Source organism: Silene latifolia, chromosome 10 (genome assembly GCF_048544455.1).
Source record: "Silene latifolia isolate original U9 population chromosome 10, ASM4854445v1, whole genome shotgun sequence".
In the NCBI taxonomy this organism is placed as follows: domain Eukaryota; kingdom Viridiplantae; phylum Streptophyta; class Magnoliopsida; order Caryophyllales; family Caryophyllaceae; genus Silene; species Silene latifolia.
The window spans coordinates 36,524,395-36,535,546 of NC_133535.1; the positions used below are offsets into that span (position 1 = coordinate 36,524,395).

The 11,152-nt window shown below is 36.1% G+C and overlaps 1 protein-coding gene across 4 annotated transcripts; it reads right to left on the reverse strand.

Moving 5' to 3' along the window:
- Positions 1-226: 226 nt before the first annotated feature.
- LOC141605491 (putative 12-oxophytodienoate reductase 11) lies at positions 227-10,943 on the reverse strand. 4 transcript variants are annotated; one of them, XM_074424287.1, is made up of 9 exons: positions 10,782-10,943; positions 8,931-9,045; positions 8,318-8,414; positions 7,656-7,745; positions 4,403-4,466; positions 3,546-3,686; positions 3,337-3,467; positions 2,314-2,490; positions 227-1,048 (listed from the first exon to the last, which is right to left on the reverse strand). In XM_074424287.1, exons 5-9 carry the CDS (start codon positions 4,441-4,443, stop codon positions 456-458), a joined length of 1,083 nt encoding a protein of 360 aa, XP_074280388.1. In that variant the 5' UTR covers positions 4,444-4,466; positions 7,656-7,745; positions 8,318-8,414; positions 8,931-9,045; positions 10,782-10,943; the 3' UTR covers positions 227-455. The 4 variants fall into 4 exon arrangements, with proteins under 4 accessions (XP_074280388.1, XP_074280390.1, XP_074280389.1 ...); XM_074424289.1 differs by lacking the exon at positions 4,403-4,466 and having other exon boundaries at positions 8,331-8,414; XM_074424288.1 differs by lacking the exon at positions 4,403-4,466.
- Between the last annotated feature and the right edge of the window lie 209 nt (positions 10,944-11,152).

Here is an 11,152-nt window from a genome sequence, read left to right on the forward strand (position 1 = left end):
GAGTCGAAAAAAGGAACTACCGTAAATTCATCTCAATGTTACTTAGGTGGAAATATGATTAAAAGAAGCAAAATTATTTATTTTGAGATACTTGAACACACATACGCCTTACAGTTGCGGCAGAAATGCCCTCCTTGAAATGCAAATAGACTCCAAACCTTATGCATCTTCGTTTGTAATTCCATCATATAAACATGGAACAAAGTAGCATTGTCCACTAGAATATCCAACAAATTACTAAAAATACGAGTAAACATAAAAATGATGGTATAATAGGAGATGTTTACATATAAAACCAACCCATTAAAACTGTGACTAACGGCAAATACATAAGAATATGGGGTATGTGAGATCATCTCATATAAGACTCGTTAAAATGACGGCAAATACATAAGAATATGGGGTACGCAATTCAGAAGTTTGCAAGAATTTCCAATCCGGACCATGTGTCTGGGCTATTCGGTGGTTTCAAGGAATGGGTAATCAGTGTACCCGACAACTGGATCCAGAATGTAAAAGGTTTCTCTGTTGTACTTGTTAAGAGGAGCATCAAGCTCAAATCTTCTAGGCAGATCTGGGTTAGCCAAAAACAAGCGGCCATACGCCACAAGATCTGTATGTCCGTTAGAAACAGCTTGATTCCCATCTTTTCTGTCATAACCTCCAGCAACGATGAAAGTACCATTGAACGCCTTTCTCATGGGCAAAAGACTGTGAGGGCATTCCTTCATCTCTCCTATGGTTACCATCCTTGGTTCGACAGCATGACAATACAAAATTCCATAATTACTCAGGGATTTGGCCATATACAGGGCTAGAGCTTCAGGGTTTGAGTCTCCTGCTTCCGAATAATCAGAAAAGGGAGAGATGCGAAACCCGACTCTATCTGCACCAATCTCATTGACAACAGCTTCAACTACTTCCAGACCAAATCTACAGCGGTTCTCTAGAGACCCACCATACTGGTCTATTCGATCATTGACTTTGTCTTTCATAAACTGGTCAATGAGGTAGCCGTGGGCGCCATGTATTTCAACACCGTCAAAACCTAGATGAGAAACAACACAGAGTTGAAAATTTTATGGCACTAGACAATCACGAGGTAAAACAACCTGAACCCCCCATAACTTATAGCGGTAAACAACAAAATTCGTAATATTTCTTATTCTTGCCCTAACCACAGTACTGCACATTTCCACTAATCATACTAGGGCACATTTTCTGGTGAAATAGCATTTCAAAAGCACATACTATCAAGCTTCCGTCAATGCAGAAGGACAGTAAGACTGATCATTTCAAATCCCATCCACCAAAAGATGGGGGAAGAGAAGACAAACCCTTGGTGTCTGATAGAAAAGAAAAAGGATAGAAGTTTTCAATTCTTTGGTTTAGATAAAATTAAGTCTAGAAATGTAATAGTCCCTCCTATTGTGTTCTAAATAACCTTCACTCTTTCCTTTTTCATCTATTCACAATACCTTCCCTCTTTCCTTATTTACTAAAGTTTTATATTTATTTTAATCACCTCACTCCACAACAATACCCCACAATACCCTTACTTTATCTTATTTTAATCACCTCACCCCACAACAGTACTTATTTTAATCACCACACCCCACAATAATACCCACAATACCTTCCCTCTCTCTAATTATTCACCCCAATCACAATACTTTACCTTATTTAATTCATTCCCTTAATTCTAGTGCCCCCCATGAATAGGGAGGTTTATCTTGAATAGGAGGGAGTATCTACTAATCACTGCTTCCTCTAGCAACTTCAAGGTAATATATGGGGAAAAAAAATCCATTTCCAATAGAGCCAAACGTTCATTATTCTTTGGCTCTAGATTATAATGGAGTAAAGTAAAATGACTCGCTAAACAAGTTGTGTTTTCTTTGATGAAATGAGTCTTTCAGTCCAATTCTCGATGCAATATTCAATTTGAGTTATCTGGAGACAGCCTTTGAGGAACTCAAGTAATATCGATGTTGTAAATGAAATAAAAAAAGGGCTACTCTCGTGTTCATACAGCCTCATTCCCTAATTATTTCATTTCCTTTACCAGCTAATTTCATCATACAAGGGAAATTGACCATTAGCTTTACAACTATCTCCTTTACCATTTTAAATCCTTCAAACAATCTGGCTTTAATATTCAAAGACCTTAACTAGGAAACAAGCTTAACCAGAAAATAAAAAATTTGTAATCCATTCCCAAGACACACGACATAACCGCATTTAGTTCCCCCACCTATATAAAGAGAAATCAACCAAGTAATCTTAAATAAATCCGAACAATATAAAACTCACCAGCTTCTATAGCATTCCTAGCAGCAAGTCTGAAATCATTGACAACTGAAGGTATCTCATCTGTTGCAAGCCGCCTTGGAGTGGAGAATTGTGCAACATGTACGCCATTTGCCCGAACTTTAGGCGTTAAAGGTTTGTCTGTACAAGAGATTGGAGCTTGCCCATTTGGCTGAAGACCTTGTCCCAAAAAAAACATGTGAGCAAAATGCAAAGGACTCTAACAGAAACCCGTGGAAAAGGTATCCCCATAAAAAAAAGTGTATATACAGAGTGTATACATATATATATGGAAACAAAGGAAATGCCGGAAACAATATGGCTTTAGAAGCACTCACTCCTCTTACGTTGTACACTTATGATTAATTTACAAGATAACGAATTAATATAAAACTGTTTCATGGATCAACAGAGAACTGCTATTGAGAACCCCCTTACAGTAATAAAATAATATAAATTATAAACCAAGCAGTGAGAAATATAGAAAAAAAAATCAGTTTAGAATGCCAAATTTGTGTTCTACGGAGTATTAGTCATATACTTGGTATTAATTTGTCTTATTTTTCCTAATAGCTCTTTTTTCGTCACAAGCTTATGTATTCAATATAACTGGTGTGCAGTACGCCAGTACTCTACTTGCCTTTTTCTTACTATAGTCTCAGTGGTGCCAAAGGCGCGCTATTGTGTAGCTTCGGAATCTGATGAAAAAAGCAAAATGACTCATGGAACTCTCTAGGTTTCTTATACTGTGACAAAGTAGTAGACTATCAATGCAATTTACAATGCAAATTTCATAACAGGTCATCAGCAAAAAACTCCTCTAAAACTAAGGGTAAGGTTAGGTCATCCGAAGCCCTTAACCCGCCACAAACAGAAGCCACAGTGGCATAGGGTAATGTCCATCTCCAATGACAATCCATCTACCCATATCATATGCATTTAGCAAAATAAAAGTTCCTAAAAGCTGATAGTTACCTAATTTTGATATGCATTTAGCATGAAATTAAGAAAATTCAAGTCATATACCTTCCTTTGAAACACGTCCAGCGTGCCAGATTTGACAAAAAAATATGCCACCTTTTGCATGGACGGCGTTAACAATGGGTTTCCAAGCTTCAACCTGCTCCGTTGTCCAAATACCAGGTGTTTCTGGATACCTGAACAAGCAGAGGAAACTTTAAGCTGCTTACATACCAAAAGTGAATGAAACCAAACAAATTTGAGCTCAATCTTACCCTTGAGCAGTATCAGAAACACCAGTTGCTTCAGCTATGAGAAGACCGCCATTAGTAGCGCGTTGTGAGTAATATAATACTGCATGTGGTTGAGGTACATTTCCATATGATCGTGACCTCGTCAACGGAGCCAAAACAACTCTGCGAAGACAAGTTAGACAGTCAATCCTTAAGTTATCAGCTAGCAATCTGGTAGACTGGTTCTAGAGTTAGGATGCGACTGCAACAGATGTGAGAATGGCAAAAGAGCATTCACAGCCGTGTTTGAACTAGAGTAAAAGTAATCCCTTCAAAGACAGGAGAAATGAATGGGACGAAGGGAGAAATTAGCATAACTCTCCCTTGGGCTCGTACGTTATATACATGGTACAGGAGTAATAATAATGAAACCATTAAATGGGTTGACTGTGGTGATATTTTTATGAGGGGAGATGTGACGTGACGGTCTCATACGAGAATGTAAGAAAGATTATCGTGCAGGCAGTTGTTACAGAATTGCGAAACTCAAACTTGCCAATGAAACCATAAGTGACAGTTAGGTATTCCTTTATACATGGAAATGATGCAAAGATGACAAAAACCAATTATAAAAATGAGAAGAGTCCTACAATAATGAACAAGAGCAGCAGCAACAACGACCCATTGCCCAATGGTACCCATACTACCAATTTCGATATCTTTTACCCAGTGGCGGATCCAGGATTTGTGGTTTTTCAAGTGGCAAATTAGTAGCGCATAAAAGTAAACTAGAACAAAATTCAAAAATTTAAAAAGTTCTTTTATTGCACAAAAACAGAAATGGACAGACATGAATTGAACAAATTGAAAAATGGTAAAAAAGAAGAAAAGAGTAAGACCTGTGAGACAGATTGAAATTGCCCATTTGATGAGGGGTCATTAGAGGGATAGTTGCTGAATTTGCTGCCATTTTCAAGTAATTGTGAGTTTTTCAAGTTTTGATGAAATGGATGAATGGGTGTAAATTGTAATTGAATCGTACAGGTACACTTTATAAAGGTTTCGCGGCAGCAAATAGTTGACCATTTTAACAAAAAGGCGTTTCACACTTTAGGCGCTGACCTCAGCACTTACCTCTTTTTTCTCTCAAGTGTGAATTTCCCTCCCTTTTAGTTTCAGGTTCCCAATGACGAACCTTTGATAGCCAATTTAGGAAATAATCAATGCGATTTTATTCTTTTTTTTTTTGGGTGATGCGATTTTATTCCGAGTGTAGGCTTATTGGTGATATTTGGTTATTTTGGAAACAATTTATCTCTTTGACCTTTCGATTAATGTCTTTTTTAAATCGAGAAGATTCATTGCGTGTGAAGTGTGTGACTTAGTGAAGAATGCAACTTTTTGTCTTATCTTTGTTTATGCTCCCGCGCAACCTTCTGAAAAGTCCGAATTTTGGATGGAATTCGAAAGTTTTGTCCAGAATCTTCATCTACCTTTCATATTATTAGGAGATCTTAATGAGATTAAAAGTCCTAGTGAAAAAGAAGGGGGTGCAAAGGTTACTAATGCACGTTGTTTAAGATTGATTAAATTTCTAAATAACACCAATTCTATAGATTTCCCTTTCTCCGGTAATTTTTTTACTTGGAGAAAAAAGAAATGTGGTTTTGATAATCTTTTTGAAATTCTCGATAGAGCATTAGCATCCTCTAATTGGATTAGTATTTATCCAAATATGCAATTTATGCACCATGTTTTTACTAGCTCAGACCATTGTCCTATCTCTGTCAAGTTTTATGACCAAGTTCATAAGAAAGCCCCTCCTTTTCGTTTTGAACTCATGTGGACTCTCCGGAATGATTTTAGTAAAATGGTCAAAAGTTGTTGGCAATAACAGTTTCATGGATCTTATATGTTCTGTCTTTCTCAAAAATGCAAGTTTCTAAAACAAAAGGCTAAGAAATGGAATTAGTCAACTTTTGGAAATATTTTTAGACAACTTTCAATTGTTGAAAAAAAAATAGAAAATATACAAAATCAACTTGGCTCATCTCATATTACCGTTTTAGAAGAAGCGCAATTGAGATGGTTGAAAAAGCGTGATGCCCTCCTTGAATATAAACGTGTTTATCGGCAACAAAAAGCTCGTATAAACAAAGCTAATTTTGGAGAGAATAATACCAAGTTTTTTCAAACTCATGCCACGATTAGACGTAGCATAAATGGTATTAAACAGTTTATAAATAAGAATGGTGCATGTATTACTGATCAAAACCTTATTAAGCAAGAAATATCCGAGGAGGTTAAACTTAGGTTTGCGAAAAATCATCTTGGTAATTTCGACAAAAATGAGGATTTTAAGTCTATTTATGGATTAATTACAGACAAAAATAACAGATTTCTTAGAGGTAATATTACTATGGAAGAGGTTAAACAAACTATGTTTAGTTTATTCCTGCAAGAGTTTTTTCAAAAATATTGGGATATTGTAGGAAATTCTGTCACTAAAGCAATTTTAGCATTTTTCTATTCTGGGAAATTACTAAAAGAATTAAATCATACTTTCATAGCTTTGATTCCTAAAATTGGAAATCCTCAAACAGCAAACCATTTTCGCCCGATTAGTCTTTGTTCAACAATTTATAAAATTATTTCAAAAATCTTGGCTAATCGTCTTTGAAGTGTCTTGCATAAGATTATACACCCGTTTTACACCTAATCGCTTCACTCAAGATAATATTTTTTTTAAAACACGAGATTTTCAACTTGTTTAAACGTAAAAAAGGCAAAGGAGGTTGGATTGCAATCAAACTTGATATGGCGAAAGCATATGACAGACTAGAATGGAATTTTAACGAGGAAACTTTTAAGCAAATGGGTTTTAATGCTAAATGGGCTTTGTGTTGGTAAATGGAACACCGGGAGACGTTTTTAGACCCACTCGAGGTATTCGACAAGGAGACCCACTTTCGCCATATATATTTATTATGTGTGCCGAGATTTTAGCAAGATCTCAAAAAAAAAAAAAATAGTGACCTTAGCTCTAATGATATTGGTATTAGAATTGGATCCCGGGTGGAGAAAATTCCTTTTCTCAATTTTGCAGATGACACTATCATTTTCGCTAAAGCCTCTAAATAGAGTTGTAGAACTATTAAGTCTATTTTAGCTAAATTTTGCACGATTTCCGGTCAATTTGTTAACTTTGACAAATCCACTTTTCAATGCACTAGAAATATTGAGCGTTCTCTTCGTGAATCCTTTAGTGGTGTGTTTGGGAACAAAGATTGTAATCTCAAATTCAGATTTGGACCAATTTGCATGTTTGGCAAACCTATTAGATTTGGATTTCCAAATCCCTACCAAATCCAAATAAGGCTAAAATAAAACCATTTGAAATCCACTCCCTAAGTTAAAATTTTTCCTTTGGAAAACTTGCGTTGATGGCCTTCCTACGAAAGGTAGACTTCTTAAAAGTCATATTAATGTCCCAGCTCATTGTGTTTTGTGCAAGTTCATTGTGTTTTGTGCAATCATCCTTTTGAAGACAAAGATCATTTCTTTTTCAAATGTTCGTTGACTGTTTCAGTTATCCAAGACATGAACATTATTAGTTTTAATAATTTTTTGGCAATACATGACAATATTGCAAGTCAAAGTTTTATAATGAAATTAAACTATCTCAAAGATTTAATTCCACAAGTTGATTTCATTAAGATTGTTTTTATTTGGTAGAATGCATGGTTCTGTAGAAATGAAATTATCTTTAATAATGCTCATTTAGATATCATCAAACTTATTCTCTTATGTGGTAATAGCATTAAGATGTGGAATGAGACTAGACATAAAGATCGTAAAAATCCCGAGAATTACGAGACAGCTAGAAACACTACTAGTAAGAAAGAAATCTGGTAATGGATTTTTATCCGCTGCCACAGCCTACATATGTAAGAATGACCAGTCCTGGCAATGGATTTTTATCCGCTGTTAAAAGTAGGATTTAGTGATATACTGTGCAGTTTCCATCTCAAGGGGAACAGAATCTAAAAAAAGAAAATCAAATCTCGGCTGTAGAACCACCACCACCAGGCAACATGTATTCTATTAGGCGGTCACTGGCAAATAACTTATAATATGAAAGAAACCATTTACCTCCAAGGCCTTCTCGTCATAAATAAATTTTGGAAGCTTCCGCATCAAATCCTTTTTGTCAGCTCCAGCCGCAGCCAGAGCCCTACTTATCTGAATATGAAGTTTGACAGCAAAAGCATTAGTATCTCTTGTCTTTTATTCATCTATGGACTTGCATGTGAAAGCCCCTCATTGCCTCACAAGTCATGAGATAGCAAGGCATAAAGGGGATAGAGATCTTCAACGGATCAAGTATAACAGTCGGGTAAAGTTTGACATGAGCATTCCTCGAAGTCATATAACAAACTACCTCGACCCAAAACTTATAGTCCCCATTTCACTTTGGAGTTTGGAGATCAATTGATATCAAATTTGACCATTAACTTCTCCAAATATATGTAAAGAAACAATGTCAAATTTCTTATGTTGATTTATCAAAGAAACAATTTTCATATTATCAATTTAAAAGTTACAATTATAGTATATTGTGCGAAAGACCAAAGTTGACTTATTTGACCAGCTAAGTCAATTGGGAACGATATAAATGGGATGAAGGGAGTGACATTTTTACGTAAAGACATAATTACCTACAAACTCAAGATGCTTTGCGAGTTAAGATAGGGAGGCAACAGCAGGTAACAACTACATAAACAAACTTTGAAACATAAGCATGATAGGAAGACCTGAGGTGCATACACAGAGGCAAGGGTGCCAACTACCAGTCCTCCCAAAATGAAGCCGCCAACAAACATGCCTGCATTATTAGGTCTTTCACCATCACTGTAACAAAAACACACACAATATCCATGTCAGCGTCTCAAACAGGAGCATTACCAGACTGACAGAAAAATTCAGTTCATCAAACATCAATATATGATATAGCTAACAAAACATTTCTCAGATAATTTTATCCTAAAATATGGAAGGCAGGCTTCAATTCCAAATCCAAACTGGATATGAAATGACGAACGGGTTGCTAGCTACCTAGGTTTGCTATTATTACCAAAATCAAGGAGAGAGACCATTTTGAAACTCTCCAAATAATTAGCTTTCCTCAAAAGGAAGATGTTCATAGAAGGACAAGAAGCTAGGTTTTCCTGAAGAGGAAGATGGTCATCGAAGAAGGAAACGAAGCTACGTTGTCCTCATCAACAGTCGACTACCAAATCCAAATGTGGGTAATATAAATAGGATGCAGAGAGCCAGAGAGTACTTAGTACAGCTCCATCTACAAAGTGAGGAAGCTTAAATCGGACTACCAATAGAGGTAACTAAGATCTGAGACAAACAGAATACCTGTATGCAGCCTGGACAACAAGAGGTTTTTGTGCAGCCTTTCTGGTACGAAGTGGAGTAAGACTCACTTTAGTGGGGTACAAGAACCCGACATCTACAGATTTCAAAGAAGAGCCTAAAACACACGCCCAACAAAATTAGGGACGCCATATCAAACCCAACAAACAGAACAACTAAAAGTGAACTTTAAAAAAACGAAGGGGAATACATTAAGGAGCACAGGAAGCGGAACCGAAATCATTACTTCATCAACCGCCACACTAATTCAGACTACTCATACAATTTTGCAAGTTATGATAGCCTTCTTATAACTTCTTTATTTCTAGTGAACGCAATTCAAAGTGGCAATGCCTTCTACTTTGAACAGACAGAGCATACGCTAATTCTTTGTCTTCATAATGAAACGTTCAGAATATCAAGACAGAATCAAAACAAAAGGTGAACTACCAAACCAAGTTCAATAGTTTGCATTTGCCATTAACAATAAACCAATAATAAGTAATGGCAGAGACACCCTTAAGTAAATGCACATAGCACCAAGCCACCAAACAGTTGTACAAATTTGCTTTCCACGTCATCTACCAAACATTATTCTATGATGTGAAAATTCGTATCGTAAAAAGAAACACTGGGTCAACATCCAACCTATCATATCCATTTCCACATCTATATTGCTAATAGAACTAAGAAACCTTAATTTTACTCCAACTCTTTTAAACCACGAAAACGGGGCCAGGTCACATAAGGAAGGACGTTCATCCTTAAACCAAATGGTTATAGGAGGCATAGCTCCTTGCTTTACAAAGTAATGAACTCCCTCCTAATTTGTCAATGTAGGGACTTGCATGTGGGTAAACCAATAATATTAGCCTCTTAACAAACTTCCATTGTACAAACATTTGCACTACTCATTTACCATTTTCTTCATTTCTCTGAAGGAAAACTATCCGTTATCTGGTTTCACATAATTATAGACCGCATACTCGTGAACTGGCGGGTACACAAAAGGCTTAACTACTCTTGGGCCACTATTCAATGCTCTTCCCAACTCTAAATAGCTTTTGATGATATCTTCTCACTGTAAGAGCTTATCAATTCTACATCTTCCCTACACAGATTCTACACCATGGCGATAAATGGTTAATACATCTTCCCACTGTAAGAGCTTATCACACATCCTCTCTAAAACCTCCTCCTCTGACAAATCTTCTTCCATCATATCGAGTTTTTTCTCCAGAATCATTAGATTGACAGATCAAATTGCATTACAAAATAAAATACACATCACTACTCTTATGATCCACATATTTCTACACCATGACCACATAAAGATTAAGCAAAGTAAAGCCCATTTCCATTCTAGTAGCATACAACCAATATCCTCAAATTCCCACCTCATCCATCTATCATACAACACCACCACCATCACCCCAGTGCCTTAAGAGCTCCCGCAAATTTCCCGCCTCATAACAACAATAGCAACCCCATTACCCAAGTGCCTCAAGAGTTCCTACAAATCGCAAGGTAAGGGGGGTCGGATGTACGCAACCCTACCCTTGTACTAGCAACATAAAGAGATTGTTTCCGAAAACATCTACCATCAGATTCCACTAATCAAAATTACCCATAAGCTGATTATAAAACAAATCTATCAGTTCAGGGGTTCATCAAGCAACAATTATACACAGTTCAACAAAATGGGTACAGCTAAAAAACATTATTTTCATCAAATCAACAACATGGGCATAAATTAAATGATCAAATATCGAACTACAAATAAAAAAAAATAACAAATTTACAAGAAATATTGAATCTTTATTGAAAAATTAAGATGGGTAATGATTAATTTACCTGACGAAAGATGAGAAGGAGAGTTACAAGCCAAGATAAGACAATTTGTTGATAGGGAAGCCATCTTTTCTTTTTATCAATTAATTTGGGTCAATCAAAAATATATGAATATGAAAATGAAAAAATGAGGAAGAAAAACAAAAGAGTGAATAGAGTTTCCATATTTGCACAAATATTATCCTACAACTACTTGTATAAGAGCTATGTATAAGCTAGGTAGCACCGACACGGACACGGACACGGACACGGACACTGACACGACACGACACGGACACACGATACGGCATCTCATGAAATTTAGGACACAGGACACGTCATTTAAATTTAATAAAATATATATTTTATATTTATTTATGTGCGATTTTATTTAT

Bases quoted from the DNA above. Each gene is read 5' to 3' on its own strand.
- LOC141605491 (XM_074424286.1), bottom strand. From the start codon at position 4,473: ATGGCAGCAAATTCAGCAACTATCCCTCTAATGACCCCTCATCAAATG. The intron at 3,468-3,545 runs GTAAGATTGAGC...CTGCTTGTTCAG, and splicing joins GTTTCTGATACTGCTCAAGG to GTATCCAGAAACACCTGGTA. The intron at 2,491-3,336 runs GTATATGACTTG...TTTTGGGACAAG, and splicing joins TGGACGTGTTTCAAAGGAAG to GTCTTCAGCCAAATGGGCAA.